This window comes from Suillus paluster (genome assembly GCF_016628075.1).
Source record: "Suillus paluster strain FC165 chromosome Unknown EDB91scaffold_74, whole genome shotgun sequence".
In the NCBI taxonomy this organism is placed as follows: domain Eukaryota; kingdom Fungi; phylum Basidiomycota; class Agaricomycetes; order Boletales; family Suillaceae; genus Suillus; species Suillus paluster.
The window spans coordinates 50381-75995 of NW_024537634.1; the positions used below are offsets into that span (position 1 = coordinate 50381).

At 45.6% G+C, this 25615-nt stretch overlaps 4 protein-coding genes across 4 annotated transcripts; 2 read left to right on the top strand and 2 right to left on the bottom strand.

The window, feature by feature from the left end:
* Nucleotides 1-4914: 4914 nt before the first annotated feature.
* Nucleotides 4915-6979, top strand: EDB91DRAFT_1085584 (uncharacterized protein; the record flags this gene model as incomplete). Its single annotated transcript, XM_041315915.1, has 7 exons — nucleotides 4915-5075; nucleotides 5404-5526; nucleotides 5628-5656; nucleotides 5751-6043; nucleotides 6167-6274; nucleotides 6495-6509; nucleotides 6761-6979. The coding sequence occupies 7 exons, from the start codon at nucleotides 4915-4917 to the stop codon at nucleotides 6977-6979; spliced, it is 948 nt and encodes a 315-aa protein (XP_041172820.1).
* A 574-nt stretch (nucleotides 6980-7553) lies between these two features.
* EDB91DRAFT_1252830 (uncharacterized protein) lies at nucleotides 7554-8459 on the bottom strand (the record flags this gene model as incomplete). The annotated part of the gene is made up of 1 exon (XM_041323565.1): nucleotides 7554-8459. One exon carries the CDS (start codon nucleotides 8457-8459, stop codon nucleotides 7554-7556), a length of 906 nt encoding a protein of 301 aa, XP_041172821.1.
* A 3921-nt stretch (nucleotides 8460-12380) lies between these two features.
* On the bottom strand, nucleotides 12381-12815 carry EDB91DRAFT_1252831 (uncharacterized protein; the record flags this gene model as incomplete). Its single annotated transcript, XM_041323566.1, has 1 exon — nucleotides 12381-12815. One exon carries the CDS (start codon nucleotides 12813-12815, stop codon nucleotides 12381-12383), a length of 435 nt encoding a protein of 144 aa, XP_041172822.1.
* A 930-nt stretch (nucleotides 12816-13745) lies between these two features.
* On the top strand, nucleotides 13746-14097 carry EDB91DRAFT_1004483 (putative GTPase; the record flags this gene model as incomplete). Its single annotated transcript, XM_041312289.1, has 2 exons — nucleotides 13746-13811; nucleotides 13981-14097. Coding segments are annotated over 2 exons (183 nt in total), but the record flags the coding sequence as incomplete, so codon positions are not given.
* Between the last annotated feature and the right edge of the window lie 11518 nt (nucleotides 14098-25615).

The window sequence follows — 25615 nt, forward strand, 5'->3', positions numbered from 1 at the left end:
ATGCGAAAGCAGAAACACGACTCACTGCAGTTCACTGTCGCGACATGCCACTCACTTGTACACACATACCCAGATTTCCTAGCATGCCAGTGAGTCACGGTTAAATCCAGGACGCGAACTACTCGTACTCACTTCGCCAGCTGTACTCACAGCGCCTGACAAGACGCATTTTTGTCCCTTGCAGCAGCGATCCCAGTTGCAATAGATGCGACAAGCATCACTGGTGTCAGCGTCGCTGCGGCTGTCAACGGGACTGGCAGATATTGACGCTGTCAAAGCAGCAACAACCGGGAGGACGAAGTAGAAACGCATCGTTTGTAAGGATGTGATATCGGATCAGATAAATCTGAAGGGAACGGCAGAAAGACGGCTTGCTTTTATGTCCTGAATATTGTTATGGCAGAACTTTACGGCGATGTAGGAAGAACCTTTGATTCTTCCTCATATCTTCCCAAGATCTTGTGAACTTTGTTCACGCACGGTTATACGGACAGTTCGACCGTAACGTGGTTCGCGAACTACAACCTCCCACCTGACTCGACTCTGCATTGAATGAAGCACCCACCCCGTTGCGACTTTCATTCATCCGGTGCGCATTCGTTTGATGTAACGATTAAAATTGTGCCACATCCATTTGATAAAGTCTGGGCTAAGTCCGCAAGCCAAAATCATGTCTTCACCCGCCCTTGCTAGTCTCCCCTAGTCGGACCGTATAGAAGGAAGACAGTCGTTCCTTCTATTATGCGCCCCTGCGAACTAAGAAAAATCAGCGACAAAGCCTCGCCACAAGATACAAGTACACACTGAAATAATCTATGGTGTCCTACGCCTGCCTGATAAATGGCAAATCTGCGGGTGGGATGGTTCACTTCGAATCTTGGAAAGTGAAACACAGGTCGGGGATGCCTGGAAGGATGAAGAAACTGCAAGAGTGCGAGTACTCACCCATAGCATTATCACCAGACGGCAAGACAGTAGCAAGCGGGAGTGATGATGCAGTGAGATTGTGGGACGTTGACACGGGAAAGGTCACAAAAAATGGACGGGGCACACCAAGGATGTGTGGTCTGCCTGCTGGAATCCGGACGGTGGGCGAGTAGTGAGCAGATCCGAAGATACGACATTCAAAGTGTGGAATGTCGAGAGTGGGAACATTATCCTTGGACCAATTGTGATTCGAGACAAGGAATGACAGCTGGAGCATCAGGAAAACCCTCCCACGCTAACTTAGACAAAGTTGACAAATTATACCAAATACCACTAGAATCAATAATCCTTTCTAAAACATGGCTAATGTAGTATAACATTTACACTACAATATAATGTGATACATAAAATCAACAAAAAAGCGGTTGTATCATTGTTTTTCTGTAAGGCTTCTGTAGAATGTACGAAGGTGCTGTTACCGGGTGATATATAGAGCTTGGTATGTCTTCTGACTGTCATTTCTTCGCATTTTTCGCTGTTATTTTATTTTAATAAAATATATTACCAGTTGATGCTCATAGGATGTTTTATATAGTAAAACAGTTAAAAGTGCGGAAAAGATAAGGATTGGTATAGTTTTTTTTTGGACAAGCAAGTCTATTATGTAGCAACTGACACTGTCTAGCCCTACATAAACACTTATATCAGTATCATTGAGATGCTGGTCCGAGGGAAAATGCACTTGTGCACACTCTGAGATTGATGTCAGAGTAGTGTGGGACTCTGTGCTACCTGGTGACCCCAGTCTGCAGGGACCTGGGAAGTTTGATACCCACTAAAACCTTGAGGGATGTGACCCAGTTCTTTGGTGAAGGGGATGCTTGTGTGATTACTTCTGACCAGGTTGATTCTACAGTTCTTATTTGTTTTTTTGATTTGTTTAGTTTGCATGTTATTACTCGGTCTGTACTGAGTATTCAATTTATGTTGTGTTGCCAGCACTTGGTGATGGAGTCTTCTGAGATTAGTTGTCTTCCCCATGATGCATTCACATCTTGTGACCCAGATAAGATGCACTGATTCTGATATCAGTATTCTTAAGAGGCGTGATGTGCCTCTTTTCTTTTGTGCTAACTTCCTGTTGTTGGGGTCATTTTCATTCTTTGTGTGGGGTATTTCCAGTGCCCTGCATCCTAGGATGGTGCCAAGAAATATTGCAGGCTACAGAATGGTTGATGTTGGCCATAGTTGCTCAGCCAGGTTCCAGATTCTCTGTAGTGTTGGATTTTCATATTCGGTCAGGATGTGTTCCATGGATTTGGTGTTGGCATGGCAGAGTGCACATCATGTGTGATGTTCATGTAAAGGGATTTTGCTCCAGTAGTTTCCAATTCAGTTGGCATTATGGATGGCTTTGTAGAGAAGAAGCTGAATTTTTTTGAGGTGTCTTTGTTGCAGCATTTTAACCAGATTTTACTGTCTGTTTCTAGGGAGTCGGTTGCCCTCTGTATCATGTATCTGGTGATATTGAGGTGACTTAGTGTGGCTCTAGTGTATGGTAGGTTTTTTGCTTTGTATTGACGCTGCACTGGGTATGACTAAGTAACAATGACTGGTCTTGAGGTGGGGGGAGTCGACCAATCAATTGTGAGAGTGCACTTGTGAACAGATGGGGATGAGTGAAGGGCTAACAGTAGTTTATGAAGATGACATCAAGAGAGGTGTGGGTTTGGACTACAAAGGCAAAGCCTTCGTAGTTGGTGGGGAAGGTCTGGCTTGCCAGACCGCAGCTGTAGGCACGATCTGGGAGGGTTTTGAGCATGGTGTTTTGAGCCAATGAGAGGTTGAGAACATGTCGAGCGTGGAGAAAAACCCAAACCTTCTGAGCATGAAAAGGTTAGTCTTGAGTTGCAGGAAGAGGGGAAGAAAAAAGCTGTGAAGAGGAAAAACGAGACCACACCAGAGTGAGCATGGCTCGACTACAGTTGAGTTCCTCTTTGAGGAGCCTGAACCCAGACACAATGTGAGACGTGGACACAAGGGAAAGTACATGTTGTGAGAGGATTGGTAAGAAGTACATGATCGAACACAGTTATACACTAGATAATGCAGTATTAGGTAGGATATGCGAGCATTGAAAATTGAGCATGGTGGAATCTAGGCATGCAATTGCAAGAGGGGAATTGATGGTGGTGGAAATGAAGAGTGGAAGGATGGATTCAATTTGACGCCAATAGTCCAGGAAAGCGCGTGACTTCCAACAACCCTGCGTGGCGACAATGTCTGGATGGACTCCTTCTAATAGCAACTCTGTAGCTCTGCCTATGCGGAAAGTGTGACCTGGCATGCTGGGGTGTCCTGCTGAGACCCAGATTTCGTTGCAGTGCACCAGGAACCATGGCTTGGTTAAGGGTGACCAAGAGCCCTCTGCGGTTTCAAAGGAGAAAAGAGGAGCATGCAACAGAATGTTGAGGTTGCTTTGCAGATGGTAAATAAAGGTGTTGAGAGGACACGTGGGATGTGTGCGCCCTGTGATGCTGATGGTGGCGCCTTCAGTATTGGTCATTTTTGTCCATGGGATTTGAAATGTGGTATGATGTATGTTGTCAGTCTCATGCACCAAAATAGGTAGGATGAAGCAGGCAACATGTTTGACTGGATCAAAGGTGTTTGGGCTTTGAATAAGGAGTTCCCTGAGGCTGAGAGAGGCCTTATGTGTGGAGATGATAGAAGTGGGGAGGTACATACCGGCAGCAGGACCAGAAGGCAGTACAGGCCATGGCGAAGACGGCAATATCAAAGGAGTTGCTCAGATTGAGTCCTGAAGCTAATTGCAAGAGGGCTGTGAGAGTGACAGGAGGGCATTTGGAGCATTTGGAGCCAGGGGGAGTGAGCTTGGAGAGTCCTTGGCAGACATGACAGAGAACATCCAATTCACCCATGTGCCAGTCTGCCCCATTGACAGAGTGCCAGTAGTGAAGGCCTGCCATCCAGGAATTGGCAGCACTGCTTGATACAGTCCCAGCTGCATTGGCAAGAAAAGCAGCAAGAAGTTCAGATGAGGTGGGCATGCGATTGGACTCCAGAATGTCATGGAGATCACAAAATTGAGTAAAGCGAGTAGTCCAGCACCGTAGTTACTATGAGTGTCTTCATCTAGGGACTGGATCATAACCAAGAAAATTTTGAGTATGATGGAGTCGGGGAAACAAAGGAGAAGATCATTCTGGAATTGTAAGCCATGGGGAGTGGTCCAGAGGAGGACATGTTCGCTTGTGAGGACATTGTCATATCCCGTACCTCCAGATCCGGAATTCCGGATCTGCTTCATTGAAGTCCGTTCCTCTGTCTTACTATTCCGCCTGGCGCTCTGCCTTCATCTCCGCACTCACCCCTAACTTCTTTTAGATTAGCTATTGCTCCGGTTACCAGTTATGTTCTTTCCACTATGCTTATTGATCCGTCCATTCCTACTTCATTTCCGACTTCACTGCTTTGATCCACTACACTTAGTAATAGACTGTCCACATGCTTTGTACATAGCCCTTATCTTTGCTGACTGATTTACTTACATGTTACCTACAGTATATAAACCCCTGTAATACTCCGGAACTCCTCAGTTCGAATATCATCTTAGTTCTGCTCATTCCTGCAATCTCCGGACTTGAGTCTCATCTCTTGTCCACCTCCGAGTCTTAGGGGTTAAACCTTAGGACTACCTCTCCGGCTCTACCTTAGGGTAGTCTAACCTCTGTTCTGTTTCTACTCCGGACTTCCGTAGTAGCCTTACTCCGTCCCAGTATAAACCTTCCGGAGTTCCGCCAAACTCCACCGACACTAAGTCCTCCGGAACTCTCTGGACTTCCATCGGACTTCCCCTCTGTCCCCCAGAAATTAAAGGGCACGTACTCAGGTAAGGGGCGCAGCGCACGAGCTGAAGCCGAAGCCCTTTAAGTAACCTCTCCCTTGAGCACGACCTTAACAGACATGGGGTCAATGGGGGGAGGGGGAGATGGTAGCATCTTTGCGGGGAGGATGTGGGATGTGAACACAGCTGTCTGGACAAATGACGGCTGTTTCGTGGATGTTGAGAGGAGAAAGGTTTGGGAGGTCTGCTGCGGTGTCATTCGACATTTGAGAGGAAGGGGGTGAGTTTGATTGGGAGGGTGATGCAGAATGGGATGTGTTTCGAGGGAGGTGGTATGATATTGTGTGAGATGGGGTCCACGAGATTGATACTGGTATTGATATATATAAGGGATATAGAGAGATTTTCAGACCTGAGAATCTCCTTGGATTGTCTGATGGACATGTTCAAGGTGAGGTTGGAACATCAGCCTTTGTTAAAAGCACCAATGACGCCTTCGTTGTCGCTGCATATGAGGATATTGGCATCAGATATGCCCAATTGAGAGGAGATGCAGATCACAAACTCAACTGCAATCATTTTGAGTCAGCCAATGTCATGACTGACAGGGTCATGCCATCCGTCACACATAGGCCACATGTCCCAGAGGCTGCTCCAGAGTATGCTGATCCTGGAACTAGTAGATGTGTCCACCCAAATACCATAGTTACAGGTTGGCAGACAGGGAACAAGTGAGTGAGGGATGGGTTTGGATGTGAGTAGCTTGAGCCACCAGCCCAGGTCAGAGATGACAGCAGAACACATGAAGTATGGAATGAAATCATTTGGGTAGTCCACAATCCAACAATAAAGGTTGGAGAGGTATGTGTGGCCATAAAGGAAAATGAAGGCACAGTGGGTGAGTGTGCCTGCAATTTTTTCAGCATCCCATTTGAAGACCATCTTGTTTCTGAAGGTGTCGAGGAAGGATTGGAGGTGGAAAATGTATTTGAGGTGTTTGCATTCAGGGAGAGAGACCAAATGGTCTGGGAAGTTGAAGGTGTAACCGATGTAATCGTGAATGTCACCAAAATTGGCACCTTTAGTTGGATGCCAGGGAATGTTGATGGGGCCAATGTAGACCTTGGAAGAATGGAGATCATAGTAGTAATGGTATGGAGTGCCATTGGATATTCTGGTGAAGGGGCTGTTTGGATCAGGAACACAGATAATGAAGAAGTTGTCCACCCATTTCCAGGTGGGACCGATGTTAGCATGCTCCCAGATGTCCTGGGTAGCATCAGTGACTCTGCCTTGGAGACCAGATGCTGAAGTGGTACTGAAAGGTAGGTTATGGTCAAGGAAAAATTGATTGTGATAATGTACCACAAGGTAACATTTATGATCGGGGAGAATAGGAATGGTACAATAGGCACCTTTGATATTGAGGGAGGCAGCTTGAGTGCCAGATGGAGTGGTGGCCACCTAGAGGGTGGGAGGGTGAGTAAGGAGACTTGGAGAAGGAAGAGGGAGGTTTGCATGGAGGCAAGGGGAAAGGAGAGCCTTGGGGCTTATAGAGTGTGTTGGCTGCCCCTAGTGTGTGAACTCCTCAGTGGTTGGTAGCTGCGAGGTCATAAGTGAGGTAGGGTAGCAGATGGGGAAACACAGGAATGAAGGAAATGTGGAAGGCATGAAGGAGACTTATGAAATTGGCGACTAGCTAGGCTGTGCCCCAGTGAGTGGGGAAGTCCTTGGCATCAATTTCATCATTGATAGAACAGCCAGAGGGGCCTTTGAAGGAGAGATTACGACAAACTCAGAATTTTTTGGGATGCCCAGGGGCTTCTTCTTTGACAGCCACTTGTAGTGGGGAAGAACAGAAGGGGCCGATTTTGGCTTCTAAGACTTCTTGCGTGAATGGACTAGAGAAAGGCTGAGAGAAAGTTTGGTCTTGATGTAATCTTGAATTAGCTGATCGTGCTCAAGTGCACTAGGCAAATTAGGGGGAGCATAGGTAGTGTCAATGGGATTGAGCTGCCCAAGAGGAAAACCATGTCTGATTTTATCAGGGAGCTGTTGGTACTGGTCAAGAAGATTGGCATTCCGGAGAAAGAGTTTGAGTTGGTCAGTGCAATAAGGTGTAAGGACTTTGGAGAAGTCAGTGTCCGAGTCATATGCAGTGGAAATGATGTGGAGATTGTCTAAAAATACATGACGAGGAGGATGCAATAAAGAAATAGGGTCCATGTCCCATGTAGAGTATGGGATTGAATTAGGATCCATTGTCCAGACATTTTTGGCTGCAGGCGCCATGGTCTGAGGATCTGCATAGGGAGCATGCATAGATTCCACCTCCACAATGGGTGCATCTAGTGCAGGCTCGTTTCCCATTGCAGTAGATATTGAAATCGACACAGTATTTGGTGTCTGGAGAGGCACAACAAGTGATCTGCTTGTTGATGACCTTTGAGTGTGGTGTCAAACCCGACGGCGTGGTGCTGGCGGTGCAGTTGGGAAAGGTATGACCAAGGTTTCCGCAGCAGAGGCAGATGGGGGGGAGGCGGTCACCTTCTGGCTTTGAGGGGCCCCAAAAGGACTTGTCAGCAGCAGAAGGTTTGCATGTAGAGTCACGGGGGTAAGGTTCATAGTAATGAGACTTTGAGGCTGCTTCATGAACCTCTTTGAGGCATGCTTCTCTAAGAATGCAAGTTTTAATGCTCTCAAATTGGTGATGGTACTTAACTTCATCAAGAGGTTACAGATCCGCAGTGTATGAGGCTCATTGGGCCATGTCAAAAGCTAGAATGGCTGGCCAGTGTTCTTCAAAGTCAGCATGTTCGCGTAAGTCCTTGTGGTAACGTGCCCATTGGTCATGAATCTCAGGGGAGGCATAGTCTGTAAGCAATTTGAGGAAGCATGCCCAGGCTTTGTGCCATTCTCCAATGGAGATGGAGGATTCTGTGGGAAACTGGGAAACATTGAGGATGTGGCACTTCATAGGTGTGGAATTGCAATGGGAGGTATAATGTGTAACAAATTTAAGTGTTGATGGTTCTAGGAATAAGCAAGTCATGACTTTCATAGTTAGGATTGAAAGTGGGATATGCTGATGGCACCTGGCTAATTCCACGATGTAAGTATGTATGCCGTATGTGTCTGAAATGGAGGTTGAGGAGGTACATTCATTATTGATATCAAAGAGGAGGATGGGAACATTGTTGGAAGTAGGTACAGTGATGGATGGGATGACTGGAGTAGTGATGGATGGGATGACTGGAGTAGTGATGGATGAAGAAAGAGAAGTGGAAGTAGTGGTAGTAGATGAAGAAGAAGAAGTAGTACTAAAAATAGTTGCATGTATCTTGGCGAGTGCCAAGATCATGGCATTGATATTCATATTAGTGGGGCTAGGGGTTGAGGGAGGAACCATTGGTTGCATAGCAGTAGAGGCAGAAGTGGAGGAGGATGACAACGAGGTATTAGTGTTAGTAGTATTAGGATTAGTGAATATAACAGGGGGAATGGGAGGTACAGTGATGAGAGGTTCATCATTATTGACTTTAGTCTTGCCTTTGTTACGATGAGTGAGGTGGATATTATTTCTGGCCACAATGGCCATGTTTTTGGTGATAATCTGATCATGGGTGCGGGTGATTCTACCAGCAGGAGGGTTAGAAGAAGTCATATCTACAAAAGACTGAAGCAGATGGAGAGATGATGAACAATATCGACAAAAGACTCGTGCTGATATGGGAAGGTGAGGGCACGAGGCAAAGAGAATCTGAGAATCTTTTTTGAAGATTGCGCGCATATATGTTAGTGCACACAGATGTGGTCTATGCAAGTGCAAGAGGTGTCAAAGACACGTGCACTTACAAAGCCCTAGCTCAATGTATTGTTGGCTCGCAGGCTCACTGACTCATTGAGCATCCAAGTGCTTTGATACTTTGATACATGGAAGAACCCGAACTGCTAATCTGCTTGGATGATGCTGGTTCGGTACAATGCCCACTGTGCATGTGTCTACTGCTATGACCCCTTGCACTGCTGGGCTCCTGGCACCCTTTGCCCTGCTCCTGACTCTGCCACTCACTCTCGCCCCTGCCTGCTCCTGCCTGATCTGTCCTGCTGGAATGTCCCGCCAGCACGCCCCGTTACACTGCTGATAGTTTTGCACCCTGCAGGTCAAAGTCTGGTGGGATGGTGGTGTCTAAGTTGTTGGGGATATCTTTTAGTGCTCCTGTGTTAGCTAGTGAGTCTGCTTCTTTGTTTCCTTGGTTGCCATTATGACCTTTCACCTATAAGAACATTGTTTGTGCTGCTTGTCTTCTCAGGTGGTATGCTGTTGCTTTTAGCATGTCTTTATTTGCAATTCCTATCCAGCCTCTGTCCTCCCAGCTTTGTAGGTGGGTTGTCATTCCATCTATTACATATCTTGAGTCTGTGATAAACAATATTGGTGTGAAGGGGCTGACTGACTGTAGGCCAGCCAGGATTGTGGTGATCTTGCCGATTTGATTTGATTGTGATTTTTCTGGTACTTATATTGCTTTGTTGTTTGGGTTGTTTTGTCTGAACCATATGCCACTCCTGCAATGTGTGTCTTTTCCATTATTCAGGCAGGATCCATTGGTGAATATTTGTATAGTTTGTTCATTAGTGATGTTTCGGATGTTAGGATGTTGGAGTCACAGTGCTGGCATTTGGGTGAGTCTATTTTTGTCAGTGAATATTCTAAAGCATTCTGAGATGTCCAACTTAGCATTATTGTGGGGTCGAAGATTATTTTCCCCCTTCTTCTGGCTCTTGCATTTTTTTTTTTTTTTTTTCTTTTTGGTGGTGAGTTAAGGTGAGGTTGTCATTTCTGTGTGTCATTCTTGGGTTGAATTTGGGGAGTAGTTTTTTTCAAGATGTCCTTCACAATGGAGAGGCATCTATGTGGGTTGCAGCTGTTGTTCCTGTTGTTTTTGCAGGGGTCACATGCACAGTTGCTTCTTGGTCGGTGGGCTGTGTGAGAGTTAGGTCTATCGGTGATGGCTACCATGTCCTTTATCATTCTTATTCTGTGGGTGTTTTGGAGGCACACATTTTTTTGTTTTGTGGTATGTTCTGGGTGGGGTGCCTAGGTGGTGCCATGTGAGCAGCTGTTGTTTCATGTTGTTTGAAAGTTTGATTTGGGTGAAACTGACATGGTACTTTCTTGCAGCCTTGAGCATAGAGGTAATTTCAGGGGGGATTTTCTTTGTTTTTGGTCCTTGGGAGGGTGGTGCCCAGGAGGTGAGGAACAAATTGATGTCATTGGTGTCTTTTAGCCCATCGGGTTTAAAGAGGTTTATTATGGTGTCAGTAACAAAAGCCCAGGTGGGGCAGGCCAGTGAAAGATTGAGGTAGGCACTTAACCATGTTATTGTGATTGCTTGATTTCTGGCATTGATGTCCAGCAGGTTAATTCCACCTTCTTCACTTGGTTTTTGCAGTTGTTCGAGGCTTATCGGTGGGGTTCTTTTCCATCCCAGATGAAGTGTCTAATTGATTTCATTGGGGCGTTTTCTATGTTCTTTGGCATACCTTGTGCCTTTGATAGGAATTGTGTCATGCCACCTGCAAACATTTGTATGATGTGGTGTTTACCATCAAGGGTAGGATGTCCAGTGTTCCATCTTTATAGGTGTGTTTCAATTTTGTCAAGGATTGGCTCCCATGGTGTTATCACATTCAGATTGTTCCCAATCCATGCTCCTAGAGATCTTATGAGGTCACCATCTTTGGCAATATGTATATTGTTTTCTCATGGTGTGTCTGTTTCATTCATTTTTTTGTTCTTGATTCTTGATGCTCTGAAATCTTTAGATCTGATTGGGAGAATTTTGGTTTTTTCTAGGTTAAATTTCACTCCAGAGGTGAGGCACCAATCATTTAGGATGTTTTGAAGGTTGTCATATTTATCTCCTTTTCATAAGTAGACTGTTGTGTCATCTGAATACATGTTTACTATGATTTTGTCCTGCAGGCCAGGTATGGTGTATCCCTGTAGGAGGGGCATGTTTCTCAGTTTGCAGGCTAGGGGTTCGATTGCGAGGTTGAAAAGGAGGCACGACAGGGGGTCTCCTTGGCGGATGCCTCTTGTGACTTGGAATGAGGAGCTCATGAAGCTGTTTATAGCCATGGTCATGAATGTATTTTCATATAGTGCGTGGACTGTATTGATGAAACCATCTGGTAAGTTGAAGACTTTCAGTGTGGCGAGGAGGTAATCATGGTTATCCCTGTCATATGCTTTCTCTTGATCTAGTGCTACAATTAAAGGATTGGTATAGGAAAGTATCAAAAGTGCGAAAATGATAAGGATTCATATAGTATTACACTACTCAAAGTATTAAAATGTGGGAATCATAAATATTGGTGTAGACAGTGTCAAAAGTGTGGAAACCATAAGCCTTTGTATAGTAGTGACATAGTCTAATGACATGGACACTTGGTACTACTATTCGTTACCACCAGTTCATGCACACCACATCTCATGCAGTCACACAAATGTCACTAAAAGCCATGGTATGGTCACACTGCCTGATTTTGAAGTCCACTCAATGTTGTATTAGACATTAAGGAAGGTATATATGTATGAAGTGTACTGACTATGTAGTATGTATGTAGTGATCTAAATCATGTATTGCGGGTTACTGGAATAATATAAACTGTGATTATTATTAGGATGCTTGTGCAGTAATGGCTGTGATGAAGTAGATGTGATGGGAGTGACTGATGAGAATACAACACCAACATGATTTGGCCAATGGTGTTAGGTACCATGCCGGCTCAAGAAGCGGAGGGGTCGGGGCTTGGCTTCAGCTCTTGCACTCCACCCTTAGCCAAGTATGTGCCCCGAATTTGGAGCGGGTCCGATGTTGTCCGACAGTAGGAAGAGTAGACCGCTTAGGTCCGCTTTGAGGGTTGGGAGGTAAATGCTACTAGTGGCAGGCTGACTAGGAGCGGAGTGGAGAAGGCGGAGGATAGTGCAGAGGGTGGATAGGAGCAGGGGGAATACTTGATAGGGGCAGAGAAGTAAGGAGAAGACTTTAGAGCATGGCTCTAAGTCAGAGCGGAGAGTCGGAGGTGACAACAAGATGAAACTTGTGTCCAGAGGAGGCAAGGTCCTACTGAGAATTCTCACAAGTAGAAACTGCAAGAAGACAAGTAATATTAAGACTGGGGATAATATCTAAGTACAGGATATATTATATACTTCTAAGTATGAGGCAGTGATCAGGATAACTATGTTGTAAAGCTATGTACCAAGGATATAATTTGTGAGTACTTACACAGGCAAAGACATAAGTCGGAGCGGATATCAATATGTACGTGTCAGATCAGTGATTGAGCGGTAAGGGGAATTACTAGTGATCCGGAAGTAAGGGTCTATGTACTGAAGGGGAAAGTATATATCTAAAAGGGGAAAGAGGTTCCAGTTGAATGGAGACGTTATAGAAGGGGACCGGTCAAGCGGAAGCATAGGAGCGGAATGCAGACTGTAATTGGATGGAGTGGAGGATGGATGGAGCAGAGGTGGTCGGAAAGTGGAGCGGATATTAATATCGGAGTGGTCGGATCAGGTATATGACAAATGGTTTGGATATGGAATGGGGACAGATCCCTGCATCTGCAAGAAAACCAGTGGTTGTGGGTTGGACATAGCATTGGTGGCCAGAGGGAGAGAAGTACTTGCTGAAGGTGTTGAAGTTCCACTCGAAGTTGGGTTTGCAACATGCCCACACCACTTCAAACCATATAGCACCGAAAATAGAGGATTATCCCCAAGGGCTTTGCAAGTGTTGGGATCCTCCAGGTGAGTTTTGATCTGTGCAGAAAGATCAACAATTTTCCCATTTCTCAAGAGTCCAAGTGCCCCCACAAGTGCTTCCAGATCTTCTTTCTGTTCATATGATGTGAGGGGGCCATTGAATGTCCTTGTTGTGATGTTGTTGTGAATGTGTGCAATGCAAGCTTCTTCATCCAACTTTTTCTTTTCCTTCTTCTCCTCCATTCTTTCTCTTTCCTCACATCTGCATCCACTTCAAACAACTCTTTGAGCTCTGGAGCTGTAACATAACAAGCTTTCATCTTTGTTGTTGTGCAAGTTTTTTTCTCCTCTCATTTTCAGCTTGGACCTGCCAGTCATGATTCTCATGCCATGTGATAGTACAATGAGCATTGGTGGCATCAACCTGTGCTGTTTGCATAGCAACTGCCTCCATGAGTGTTCGATTTTGTCCATAAAGTTGCTTGATGTGTTCCTAGAGCTTGTCCTTGCTTGCTGCCATAACTTGGACAGAGGACATAGGACATACAAGAGCTTGACATGGTGCAGAGGCAGATAATCATGTGAGAACTCTTGTTGTTGCAGGTGTGATTGTAGAAGTTGAGGCTTCAGAGGGAAGATGAAACAAGCCTGTGACAGGTGATAACAAGTGGCACCTGGCCTTCCCAATAAGTAACTATACTAATAGTGGGCAATTACATATGTTGGCGATTATTAGAATAGTCGTTTACACTAAATTCTCAACACCAGCCATAAACCTTGCCCCAAACCCTGTGTGTCCTTAGGTGTATCCTATGTCTAAGGGTAGGTATGTTCCGTTCCATATACTATTTCGTCCCGATGCTTATACAGCAGGCCCTGCTTTGTTGCTAAACCTTCCGCTCCACTATATGAACTGTTCCCACAACTTTCCCTTCCCCTCCCTCATCATCGTCTGCAATGTCAAGGCTGTCAGTCCCTCTCCTCTCCTACATGGGCTTGGTCATGAACATCAGCAGCCTTGATGGATTACCGTGGTTCCTCCTCGCGAAGGGTTGCCGGCCTGTCAAAAGCAGCCATTAAACACGGCTACTGCGGTCTTAACAGCCATTAATCACGACTACCGCAGTCATACCAACCAGTCAGCACCTTGCCTCATCTCCATTGATCGCCACCATCCATGCCAGCGAGTATGACCATCTTTCCAAGCTTCCCCTCATCAGTGACTCTGGTGTTAGAAAGGTATGTTGCTACTGCAGCACCCAATCTCAAGTATCTGCTGACCTCGTGTCATTCAACAGACTCCTCTTCTCCATTTCAGAGACAACACGTACACAGAATTATGCTATCACTGTTTGTATGTTGCTACTGCGGCATCTCAAGTATCTGCTGACCCCGTGTCATTCAACAGTCTCCCCTCCTCCATTCTGCGGACGACATGTACACAAAGAGTTACACCAGCACTATTGGTGTTGACCTCAAGACCTGCACTATTGAACTCGAAGGCAAGACCGTCAAGCTACAGATTGTGAGTTGGTCCGTGCACTATTCTGTCCCGATGCTTATCCGGTGGGTCCCGCTTTGTTTCCATTTCACAGACTACACGTACACAGAGAGTTACATCAGCACTATTGGTGTTGACCTCAAGACCCACACTATTGAACTCGAAGGCAAGACCGTCAAGCTACAGATTGTGAGTTGGTCCGTGCACTGTTCTGTATATCTTCTGATACAAGATTTACAGCTCACTGAATGTTGGTTTGAAGTGGCCAGTACTGTTTACAAAGCAGAGTAGGTAAGGGGTGACTTTTTCAGATGTGAGTACATGTGCAATGGATGTTGCACTTCATTGAACAGCATTTATGAATATGTGATGTTCATGTCTGTATTGCAGGCAGTTGAACAGATAATGGTATATGGTTTCATTGATTCCTGGACATATGGGACAGTGTGGAGTGTCACTCTTGCTTATTCAATGCAGGTGGTAGTTCAGTGGGATGTGGTGGGTGCAGAGTTGTATATAGATGCTCAATATGCACTTGTGTAGACCATTGGTGAGTTTGAGAAATTTTGAGGAGGGCATTGATGGGTCTATTGTTCACGACCTTGCATATCTCAGTGATTTTTCCCATATGGTCTTCCATTGTGTTTTCAATTTGATCTTGTGTGGTAGTTCTTGATTGGGTCTGTTCTGATGTTGTCCTTCAGCAGCCTTTTTTGCTTCTTGGTCTGCGTGTTCATTGCTGTGGACCCCTTCATGTCCTGGTATCCATCATAGTGTTAGGTTGAAGTTGCCATCTCCTCTTCACTGTTTTGCCAGGTATCTTGTCATCTGGTCAAAGTGTCTGGCCAAGAATCCACTTCCTTCCTTGCTGGTTGATGTCCTACATTTGATGGCAGCCTGGTTATCGAGGAGGATCAAGATTGGGTATACAATGTTGGGTTTGGTCACTATTAGTTGGGCTGCCAGTGTGAGTCCTAACATTTCTGCTTTGTATATGATATGTTCCTCATCTGTTCCTGGGTTGTATCATAGTACTTGTGGTTCTTGCCCTTCTCGCATCAAGATTGCCACAGCTCCAATTCCTCTGTTATGTCCTGAGCCATCAGTAAATATCTGGATTTCGTCCTTCAAATTGCGGTGTTCACTGATTGTGTTCTTCTTCATTTTGGCTATATGGATTGTGTAGATTGTGTCGGCAGGTAGCTGAGTCTGTCAGATTGGGTCTATGGTCTCTGTATCTTTGGGGAAGATTTGAAATGAGTGAAGAAGGTTGTGCAGTGATGATCTGTGCGCTTGAATGTTGTGGTTTGTAATCCATTTGAGCTTATTGTGAAGAGGGTGGGTCTGAGGGAGTGTAGCTAGGTGTACTGTGGCTCTGTGGCAGATCTTCTGTAAGAGCAGGGAGATTGGGAGTAGGTTAGCATGTGCTTTGAGTGAGTCTGTTGGCATGGATCTCATTGCACCAGTGATGCTGATGGCTGTGATGCATTGGATGGTTGTTAGACATTTTGCAATACCTTTGGATCCATGTTGTGTGTTGTTTGATCCTCACTTGAAGATTGGGTAGAACCATATATCAGTGCCGTATGTGAACTTTGGAATGGCTATGGTTTGGTATAGTTATTGCATGAGCTTTGTCAGTATTCCCATTGAGGTCCTTGAAAGTTGGTGAAGTTGGAGTACATATTTGGTCCCTTTTGTGGCAGCATGCTCCTTCCAGGTAAGCTCTTGATCAACAATGATGCCTAGGAATTTGGTGTGATGGGAGGGTTGGATTATTGTGCTGTTGAGGTTGATGGGTCGTCATTTCTTGGTTCTGCTGCGAGTAAAGTCCATAAGAGCAAATTTACTGGTTTCGAATCTAGAGTTGTGATCTTTCGACCATTGGAATCCTCCTCTGTCACATTCAAGCATATCTTGTAAGATCTCATGGGTTTCTTCAAATGTTCTTGCAATAGCTACATATGCGGTGTCGTCTATGAAGGCTAGGGCCATTTCTTCTTGCTTGTTGCCTATCTTCCCTTTGACAATATTGACTAGGTCCAAGTTATAGATGAGATAGCATATCATAGACAGTGGATCTCCTTGTCCAATACCATTCATGACAGGGAACCATTCTGATATGAAGTCATTGAACTTGAGTTGCGTGCGTTGGCCTGTGAGTATACATTCAGTGAAGGAGACTAGTTCATCCAGGAGACATCTTTTCTTCATATTGTGTATGAGGCAATCAGTGACAGCATTGGGGAAGGCTCCTTCTATGTCTAAGAAGAGCACTGAGGCTACTCATCCTGTTCGCCAGGCATCCTTGATCATTGCTTCCAGTAGGTGGACTGAGTCCATCGTAGATCTTCCAGGGCATCCTCCAAAGTGATTCGCTGGCAGTATTTGATGGGTCTCAAGTATGTGCATTACCTGTTGTGTGACAATTGCAGTCAGGAGTTTACATATCATATTGATGAGGGCAATGGGTCAGTGTGCCTTGGGTGCTGAGTAGTCGGCTTTTCCAGATTTGCATAGTATGACTGTAGTAAAGTCTCTCCATAGTTTGTAGTAGGTCTTCAGCACGAATACGGCCCTGAATATATGGTAGAGGTATAGGGTTAGTTGATCTGAACTGTGCTTGAAGACAATGTTGCATATTCCATCGGGTCCTGGTGCCTTGTACAGACTGGTGTTACTGATTGCTTGTTCTATGTGCTCCATTGTGATTGGTGTGAATGGTGCAGCTGGGTTTGGGTATTCAAAGTCTTCAGGTACTGAACTCATGGGTGGTGGAGGTGGGAAGAAGGTCTTGGCTAAGATTTCACTCTTGTTGTCATTGCTAATTGCTTCGCGCATGGTGCCATCAGCATTTTTGACTTGGAGGGCCGGGATTCATGTCTTGCCACCGTTGGTGCTTGGGGTTGAGATATACTTGTTTGCTATCCATATTTTGTGTTGCATTGCCTCCTCAAGGAATTGTTCCCAGTGTTCTTTCTTCACCTTGTAGATGGTTTCTGATATACAGTTTTGGAGTTTGCAGTGTTCCTCATGTGATGGGTGATCTGGTATTGCTCTGAACTTATAGGATAGGTTACTTAGCTCATGTTTCTGTTCTATCAGCTGCGAGATTTCCTTGGTCCACCAGTGTTTGGCATGAGGGTTGGGTCTGGTCTTTGGGACGGTTTCCTCTATGGTGTCATGTAGGGCTTTCACAAGGTTCTGTGCTGTCATGCTGAATTCATCTCTATTTGCTAGCAGTCAAGGTGGAGGGATGAGTCCTAGGGGTGTCTTGAGCTTCACGCAGAATTTCTCCCAGTCTACATCATGATAGTTGTATGACATGGATGTAGTGGCCTTGGGGACTTTGAAGTCAAGTGTGCTTAAGATTGGGACATGGTTGGTTTTTGGAGGGCAGAGGGCAGGGGCTGTATTGCAGACGGTGAACAAGTCTAGGGTGTTGTCAGTGCAAATGATGTTGTCTGGTCTAGTCCAGTTTCCTGAGCTCATTGATTGTAGTGTCAGTAGGTCCTTTGGGAGGGCTTGGCACATTCCATATTCTGCCATCAGTTCAATCCAGGTTGTGCATGAGTTTGGGCCTCTCATGTTTCACATAGGTGGTGGTTGCGTTCTTCTTCCCAAAGTGTGTGGTGACAGTTGAGATCGCTGAGCCAGATCATGTGGTCCTCTGCAGTTGGTTGCACTAGGTGGATGTGGTCTTCGAGATATTGGCATAGAGTCAGGGGGGTGTCTTGTTTTATACTGTCATTGTTCATGTTGAACAGGGTAAGTTTTCCAAAGGTGCCAGAGAATTGAATGATGACCACATCTGCCAAAGGGAAAGGTAATTGTCTCCAACTGTTGATGTTAATGTGTTTGTGTACCAGGGTGACTGTGCATGATTGCTTGGTGTGGGTGTATCACTGCATTGGATATACTATGTGCCAGTTGGGAGTTGCTCTTGTATTACCTTTAGTATCAATAGTTGGTTCCTGGATTGCTACTATGTCCCAGTCTCTGGCTGTTTGAGGTCCGCTTAGTATACAGTGTTGGGCGTCTGAGGAAGTGTTTAGGTTTTGCTGCCAGATGCAAAGACATGTTGTGGAGTTGTTCTGCATGTTAGATTTAATCCCAGTCGGAGGTGTTGGCCTCTGTTGATGGTCCTGGGATAGATTTGAATGTGAATGGTTCTGGGTACTGTCAGGGGGTACTCGGGTTGGAGCAAAGCCTCTCAAGGGTTGTCTCATGCCTCGGTTTCCTTGAGTTGTCGGCCTTGCAGAGTACATGTCTAGATGTTGTTGAGTGAGAGTCAGAGGTTGATGCTGGTTATCTCTTGAGGGAGGAGGTCTACAATATGGAGGGGGTTTGGGTGGGGCTGTTACTTGCATCCATTCTTTGTTTCACAGCATTTGATGAAGGTTGGGCAGTCTCTGTCTCAACTCGAGTGATCAATGGATTCACATTCCATGCAGTACTGTTTGTCTTCGATGATGCAGTCTGTCATTTGATGGTTGTTGCCGCAGTTAGCACAGGTATCATTGTGAGCAATACATTCCTTGGCTATGTGTCTGAAGTGTTGGCATTTGGCACATCACATTGGTTCTCGCCTGTTCTTCTTTGGCCAGAGCTTTACTTGGTCTACTGCAATGCTGTCTCAAATCACGTTGTTGGCAGTTGTAGGGTCTGTAAGTGTGATTAGTATGTGGGCTACTCTTTGTGTGCTTGTTCTCTGTTCCACTGGTTTTATCCATCATGCTGTCAGCACCATTCCCTCATTCCAACTGTTCTCTTGTTCCATCTGTAAAAGGTTAGCATTATCTGCTGGTCTGAATGAGGTAGGCATGAATGGTATGACAACAGTGTATGTTCTTTCCTTGAGCATGGCTTGTGGGTCTAGATTTCAGAGGAGGCATTCTTTGGCATCATTTTTGGTTCACAGGTATTCCGCAGCTTCCTTAGTTATCATTTCAATAACCATACCTCCCTGACAGAACTGGGTGATGGACCGGGTCTCTAGTTCTGGTGTGTCGCCGTCTTTGGGTAGGGTGGCAAGCACATTCTTGACTTTCTCAACTAGCTGTGCATGTGATGATTTTCCTGCTGCTAGTTCACTGTTTGAGGGAAAGTCAATAAGGAGCTGGCATTCTTTGATGGCTTCTCATGCTACTCTTTGGAGGTGTTGCGCCTGAGCTTCAGGGTCAGCATGGTTTCCTGCTGCCACTATTGCTGCATAGGTTGGCTTCATCAAGGCAGTTTCCAATACTTGGGTGGAGAGTTTGATGAGTAATAGTTTCATTTCTTCTAGTTGTGTGTCTTGTGTTTCTGTATTTGTCTTGAGGTCAGTATTGGTTTTCATTAGCTTTTCTTCAGTTTCCTGCAACCTAGCAATGTGTGGAGATATTGCTGCCATGTCATGATGCACAATGGTCTCCGCTGTTACAGTAACATGAGCATTACATGTCATTTCATTCTTCGGACTTGTCTAGACCTGGACCATGGTTACAATTCCATTTCTATCTCTTTCCTTTTGATCCTGTTGTCCTGAAACGCGAGAAGCTCTTGCTTCTACCCCTAGATCAGAGAAGTGGCGGCTTCTCCCAAACCCTATGCCCTTACCACTGTACCAGTTCTCTTTCTTTGATGGGGATTCCCCATGCCCTTTGCCCTTACCGTTCAACCGGTACTACTTACCCTTTCCAGTATGTGACTCATACATACCCTTGATCCTTACCGATACTTCAGTAATACCTCTGCTTACCCTGTACCCTTACCGCCTAACCGGTGTCCCACTTTACATATATATATCACTTCTCTTGTAGATAGATTCTCTAACTTGAATCTACTCGGTTCTCATCTGATACTTGTCTTTGGGTCTGAACTTCTCTTGCCTAAGAGAACTCCCTTTGTGCAAAGAACCATCTCCTCTTGAGACGATACTCTTGAGTTGCATTCTGTTCTCTTGGATTGTATCCTCAAGAAACTCCACTCGACTCTATGCAAGTAAGGGCCTCAACCCTTACTCAGACTTAGTGCAGGCAAGCTCCTTGCTGGGCTAGCGCTGAAGGCCACACTTCAAATACCCCTTGCAGGTTTAGCGCCACCAGATCTCATCCGAGAGGTTTCGCATAACATCCTGTTAGAAATGAGCAAGTGCATTCACAGCCGAGACGCATTACTGTTACGGTTCGTTATTGTTTCATCACATCCAGCAACACATATGTTACCTGTTGTGTGCTCTTGTTATTCTTGCTTTCTTTGTACTTACAAAAACCATTGATCTCTTGGGCCAGCGCCATATCATCTCTTGTTATAGTCTCAGATACTGATTCACTCACACAAGAGCATGCGAGCTATCTAGTTAGCTACAGATTCGGGCTATCACCTCAGATGTTTGCCTTCGCGTGCACGACTGAGGTGAGACACTTACTTTTACTTATGTTCATCATTACTTACTCCAAGCAGAGTGTCTGTTTGTTCCAGACCTGTGCAAGTGTATTAATCCTTTACATCCGCCATTTCGTTTGTTGCCTCTTCTTCTAGTATAAAGGCCATCACGCACATAGCTGTTTGGGCGGGAAGAGAGACACCTGCTAGTTGAGTGGTATGAAGAAGTAGTTCGGAGTTTTGGTTTTGGTTTTTAAAGGGTTTTCCAGTGAGAGACAGTGCGATGTGTTCTAGATATTTCTTTCCTGTTTTTTGCATTGGTAACTTCATTTTTTAGTGCTATTATTTCTGATATAGACAGTCTAGGTGGTGTTTATTTGTTATTAGTTATGGTTTGTGTTGGGTTTGCTGGGGTGGTTGGACATGTTTCGGAGGCTTGGTTGGTACCTGAGGTTATCATGTCCCTTAGGTTTCGCATTCCATTGCCTTTATTTTTGTCTTTATTATTGACTGGAGTGACTGCCAGGGCCATGATTGAGGAGGCGCCATTGAATGTGTGTTGAGTGCGTGTGAGTTCTGGGGTCCTAGTCGGGGTGCCACTTGGTTCAGGCATCAGCAAAATACCACGTTACTTAATCAACTTGGCTGACTTGGCTGAAAACTGTTTGCTCTCTCCTGCAACATTCACTTGGCATATCTTGATTTTTTTAGTGCAAACTATAATAAAATATGTATGTTAACATAACCCAACAACTTTTTTCTGAACATGTTGAAGTTGAAATTTTGGCAAAGTGTGTCAACTTCTGCAAAGTCACTTGAGTGCAAATTAAGTCTGTTTAAGGCAGCTTAAGTAACGTGGTATTTTACTGATGGGGCCAAGGAGCTCTATTCAAGTACTTGTTTGAGATTCACTCTATTCCAAGATATCCATTACTCGAGCAGCAGTAAAATTTGTTCAGAAACATGTGCATTGACCCACTCGGCAAGAAACTACTAGTAAGTCACGCGTCGTGCTATCAACCATACTGTACCGATGCGAAAGCAGAAACACGACTCACTGTAGTTCACTATCGCAACATGCCACTCACTTTTTCACACATACCCAGATTTCCTAGCATGCCGGTGAGTCACGGTTAAATCCAGACGCGAACTACTCGTACTCACTTCGCCATCTCTACTCACACCGCCTGACAAGACGCATTTTTGTCCCGAGCAGCAGGGATCCCAGTTGCAAAAGAGGCGACAACTACGACTGGTGTCAGCGTCATTGCGGCTGTCAATGGGACTGGCAGATATTGACGCTGTCAAAGCAGCAACAACCGGGAGGACGAAGTAGAAACGCATCGTTTGTAAGGATGTGATATCGGATCAGATAAATCTGAAGGGAACGGCAGAAAGACGGCTTGCTTTTATGTCCTGAATATTGTTATGGCAGAACTTTACGGCGATGTAGGAAGAACCTTTGATTCTTCCTCATATCTTCCCAAGATCTTGTGAACTTTGTTCACGCACGGTTATACGGACAATCCGACCGTAACGTGGTTTGCGAACTACAACCTCCCACCTGACTCGACTCTGCATTGAATGAAATACCCACTCCGTTGCGACTTTCATTCATCCGGTGCGCATTCGTTTGATGTAACGATTAAAATTGTGCCATACCCATTGAGTAAAGTCTGGGCAAAGTTCGCAAGCCAAAATCATGTCTTCACCCGCCCCTGCTAGTCTCCCCTAGTCAGACCGTATAGAAGGAAGACAGTCGTTCCTTCTATTATGCGCCCCTGCGAACTAAGAAAAATCAGCGACAAAGCCCCGCCACAAGATTCAAGTACACACTGAAATAATCTATGATGTCCTACGCCTGCCTGATAAATGGCGAATCTGCGGGTTGGATGGTTCATTTCGAATCTTGGAAAGTGGAACACAGGTCGGGGATGCCTGGAAGGATGAAGAAACTGCAAGAGTGCGAGTGCTCACCCATAGCATTGTCACCAGACGGCAAGACAGTAGCAAGCGGGAGTGGTGATGATGCAGTGAGGTTGTGGGACGTTGACACGGGAAAGGTCACAAAAAATGGACGGGGCACACCAAATATGTGTGGTCTGCCTGCTGGAATCCGGAAGGTGGGCGAGTAGTGAGCAGATCCGAAGATAAGACATTCAGAGGGTGAAATGTCGGGAGTAGGAACACTATCCTTGGACCAATCGAGATTCGAGACAGCTGGATGTACTCGGTTTGCTACTCACCGGATGGCACGATGATTGCGACGGGCACGAGCAAGCTGAAAATCTGGGATGCCAACACATGCGAATCACTCGAAACACTCGAGTCATCGGAGCTCGAGTTTACTGCCTGGCATGATGGACCTTAGATAGAAAGACCCTTATCGCCGGCGGGCCACTCTATATCAGAAAATTCAACACCGCCACCTGGGCAGATCATGATGCGCACAAAGGCTAATTGCTGTCTACGGAAAACTTAAGGCAGTCCTGAACTTTGCCTTCTGTTGCTCACGCTGTTAGCTTGCTGATAAGACACTGAGAATTAAGACTTCCAGCAAAAACCCAAGACTGCTGTTGTCCATGTCCGAATCCATGCTCTACGTGTGTTACAGGTTGCCCTCCTTCTATACATTATTTACGCAGTCACGGTTCAGCCAAGCAATCCGCCGATCGCAGGTGGTAATATCTATCGAACGTTGGAACAAATTTGCTATCTAATCATAATCATATGTGGTGTCATGGGCGTCAGCGCGCATGCTCCGGAGAACCTCCTTCTGCAAAATCCACAAAATTAGTATGGTCTGGATCAAACCAAGTAGGCTTCGGCTTCGCCGCAGTCATCCTATTTCACTTCCCACCAAGGGCGAATGAGAGCAAGCACGATCTTGTGCTTCTTGTCCAATATATATCCCTTGCCCCATCTTTTGCCGCAACTTCTCGAACCACAGCCTAGAACGCGGTGCCGTGTTGCTACATTCAAGTTGGCCACATTTGAATTGTTTTACGCTCTCTTCACTGTTCAATCAAATTATATCACGGTGTGGCCTGATATAGGTTGATTCCAAGTTGCGATCAAGATTTTACAAATTGATCCTGATAGCCTATTTCGAGCGACAACCATGGATCATCCAAGTTGATTTCATAAAAGTGACACATCCAGTGCATGGAGCTATTGATAACTTACCCCGCCTCATCGCCACTAGCCCGCTTCAGCACATGTGGTTCCGTCCGCATAGTCTTCTCACTGGGGGCGACATGGCAGATATTTCATTCCATCATACATGGTAAGTACCCCTATTTATGTCTTTCATATTCAGATTCCGAGAAATTTCATATTTGACGCCAGCCTCCAGGGTCCCCCGCGTTTCGTTCGTAGCCGCAGCCGACTTAGCTATGCCTATGTTTACTCCCTATCGCCGTGATAAGATAGTGTTTGAGACCATGTGGACGGGCGAATCATATCTGGATCCCACCAGGTGAATTTTTGGCATATTCGTCAAGAACAGACTGATGTCATCTGTACGGCAGAATGTGAAGAGGAACGGTACATCAGATTTAGGGGAATGGTACAGATCTGGGAAATGCAAATGCTGACTCAATCGGCTTGATATGTACGTACACCCAGAATCTCCTGCGGAAATCTACACGCAATGTAGCCCTTACTTTGCATCGTGTTTATCGTGTTTATAGTGATAAATAATGGGTTACTCACACATTGGACGGAGCAGCGCTTGACCTTCGCACTCAGCCGTTTGAACTGAGTAGCCGTCATCGTTGATATTCAAACTTGTTTTCGCAACAGTGGAAACGAAATCAAATGTCTTGACGGAACATATTTTCTTACGCAAATCTGTTGTCGCAATGCATATCGTACTCTACAACTCCTCGCAACCTCCGACGGCGAGCAGACTGCTTGTGAAATATAACCCAACGCCCGAATCAATATTGGTCCACACATCACTACATGCTCATGACACTAGGGAGGAAGAGCATGAAATCCGCGCGTTGCCCTAATGTCGCCTGTGTGTATTGGATAGAACACAACCAACCTAGAGCAAGAATCGAGTCCAGTATCTGGCCTTACTTGTAGGTCGTACGATAGTGGCGATTATGCTGTTGCATGACGAGAGGATGTGGTAACTGTCTCCGTGTGATAGCTCCTTTGCTTGAAAATGAGTCAGAAGATCTGAGAAGGGGAGAAACGTGCGGCTTGACCCCTGTGCGCACTGCGCAGCATCTCGACTATTTACTACTGATGCTCGCAACTAGATATCCCATCCATCTTTTGTGCCGGAGACAAAGTTCTTAGCTGCAAGGGCGGGATGGAGACTAGATGTCGCGCTCAGTTTCCCCACCAAGTTACTCGGAGGGGTAGCGCCAGAAGGAGGATCAGCTACTGTGGAGAGTGCGTTGAACTGGTGTGATGGTCACGTCGCTCACGGGATAGGACAAGATGGGACAACACTCCAGGTAGAGAAGGTATCGGTCAAGGGAAGCAGTACGTTATAGATGGAGGTCACGTGCATCGTGAAAAAAACCCTTAAGGTATGCAACGAACATCCTCAATTTGTGCAACGCGTCAGTGTAGCATCAACCTAAGGTATAGATACTCAACAACAAGGGGAAATGACAAGAGACGCATCACATACATCTAAGACTAACTTTTTGGCGGTGTTCTGTATTGAGCGATCGCAAGGTTGTTGAATCCAATGCAACATACATACTCCCTAGGAGGTTGAGCGGACTGAAATGCATTCAAGTTTGCGTTGTGTGACAGAATTTGGTGGAAGCAACTTGAAGCTTCTCAGACGATAGGGGAGATATTCCATGTGTTGTGTGTGGTAGCTATAGTAGTAGCAGTCTTTCGCACCCATAGAAAATGGCCAGGTAAGTTCATGGTGGAACTTTCCGATAGGTTGGTCAGCGTCGAAATTCCAATTGCCCGGCAATAAGCGTGACCAGCTGGCAGTTCGCTTTCAGTGCTCTCGCAGCGCCCTCATCATACCATCGGGTGGGTAGCAAATATCAAATCCCAACCATGCTTGGACCATGCCATAGTCTAAGTTACTCCCTGTCTCGATTGGTCTCACATCTCTTTCAACTTTCCACACTCCGAGTCTCAGGCTCAACTCAGGCTGGTATGTAATACGGCATTCCCCTTCGATTAAGCTAGC